At 53.4% G+C, this 2,040-nt stretch overlaps 1 protein-coding gene across 1 annotated transcript; it reads left to right on the top strand.

Moving 5' to 3' along the window:
* Positions 1-192: 192 nt before the first annotated feature.
* On the top strand, positions 193-690 carry NGA_0645700 (uncharacterized protein; the record flags this gene model as incomplete). Its single annotated transcript, XM_005855644.1, has 1 exon — positions 193-690. One exon carries the CDS (start codon positions 193-195, stop codon positions 688-690), a length of 498 nt encoding a protein of 165 aa, XP_005855706.1.
* Positions 691-2,040: the final 1,350 nt, after the last annotated feature.

Genomic DNA, 2,040 nt, shown 5'->3' with positions numbered 1-2,040 from the left:
TACTTCTACGCCTCTTGTCTCGCCTACACCAAGGGCTTGGCTACGTGGGTGGGCATTTGGGACATCGACGAGTTCCTGGTACCACGTGACGAGGGCGCAAGCACGATTGTGCAATCGCTTGACACCGTGTTAACAAGGGCTGGGAAAACAGCGAAGGACGTCTGTTTCATGTCTTTAACGTCATTTGGCTTCATGGAGGTCAAGGAGCTCAGGACAATCGGCAACCGGACATGGGCGGGACAGATGTTTGGGCACTGGCGGCAAGCAAAAAATGACGACCATTGGACCAAGTCGATCATGTCCAACCGAAATGCCTACTTCGCTGGCTTCCACTACCCGGGAGCTTGCAGGGACGTAGGGGGTAGACGATGGGGCGAGAATCCGCACGCAAACCTGTGGCGTATCAATCCAAGCGTACTCGCCATGCATCACTACCGAGGGAAGGTATCGTCGGTGAAAAACCCGAAGTCCAACGTCGCAGAAGACGACGAGTACGGCATGCGTCTTTTTCCCGCGGTCTTGGACGGCCTACGGTCAAGGAAGGCAGACGAGATCGTGGAGAGGGAATGCGGCTTCCGTCCGTCCATGGCTGTCGAGTATGTAGAGGGTCCTGAGGAGGAGGGACAGGTAGCCGTTGTGGGAGTGCCAGTGAAGGGAGATAAGAAGGAGCGACGTTTGACAGAGTCTTAAGCATAGATGTGGGGAAAAGAAGCAAGAATTGAGATATGCGTCGAAAGGCATGTCTCCTCTGCATTGTAGCATGGCTGTGCGACAGGCAAGAGATGCATACGTGTACAGGCGTGCTAGTCAGGGGCTTGACAGGGGTTTGTGGTACACAACAGGAACACGAATATGCTGTGCGGTGCCAAGCCTGCGCATGAATGTCTGATGTTACTTCGGCATACTTGTCCTTACTTATGTAGGTTTGTTGCCATGTGTATCCCGTGGTTCGCTGATCAGTTGCAGATCGAGTGTTCATCTGCTAAAATAATGACACATCTACCAGCGCCTTTCCGAGGCAGCGACACGCATTTAATAAATGGAACAGTGAAGCAGCCTTTGCCCCCTCGCTCCTGTCTATGACTGCATGGCATGAAATGGAAAGCATGAGTCAATCTTTTAACATGAAACCGGCGGGCTGGCGGGGACGCTCCCCATATTTCTCCCGCTACACCATCGCTCCCTCCTTCCCTCCCTCCCTTCCTCCCTCCCTTCACCTCCGCGTAGCCAGGTGTCTGCGCGCATCCCGAACACATCGGTGCAAAGTATAATTTTGTATCCAACAGCCCCGCCCGGGGAAGGCATGTATTTGCAAACGTGTGTGGACGGTACAGGCCCCTCCATTGTTCCCTCCTTTCCCGCCTTGGTCACAATGCGCAACGTCGCATCCGTGGCGGAAGAGCCGCTGCTCAAAGCAGTCGCGATGTCACCCTTAGAAGATGGCATTGTGCCTATTGCGCGGAGGGGAAGATAGCGAGTCACACATCTATGGCAGTATCGGCCATCATCATAAGCAAATAAGGTTTCAAACGCAACGTAGATTTCAAATGCACACAGTTGTCGTTCAAAGCCGCTTGAAAATTTTGTGCGCGGGTTGGCTTTACGCGTCGATGCGCCTTTAAGATACAAGGACGATGCGAGAAGGAGAAATACATGCCAGCATGGAGGCAGAAAACAACTTTAAGACATCCAAGAAGATGGCAACTTTGGCTGCTCAAACGTCTAAGAAGAAGGATGTCAGCACTAGGCGACCCGGATGTGGGGCGTCTAAAAGCCAATGGCAATACCGGCGACCGAAGGGAAGGGGGGCGGGAAATGAGAAGGATGGTTGGAGGAGGGCAGGGAGGAAGAGGAGAGGATGGTGGGAGGAAGGAGGAAAAAGTCGGAGGTCGTCTCTGGGAGGATAAATGCATGAGGGTTGCTGGGATCGGTTGTATTCATTGATAGGAAAGGGCCACGAGGATAGGCGATAGAAGAGGGGGAAGGTGTAGAGGAGGGAGGAGGTGATACAGGAGAGGGGAGGATCCGTGGGTACAAGAC

This window comes from Nannochloropsis gaditana (assembly GCF_000240725.1).
Source record: "Nannochloropsis gaditana CCMP526 unplaced genomic scaffold scaffold146, whole genome shotgun sequence".
NCBI lineage: Eukaryota > Eustigmatophyceae > Eustigmatales > Monodopsidaceae > Microchloropsis > Microchloropsis gaditana.
The sequence above is the reverse complement of the archived record's forward strand: the minus strand, read 5'-3'. Positions and strand labels throughout refer to the sequence as shown.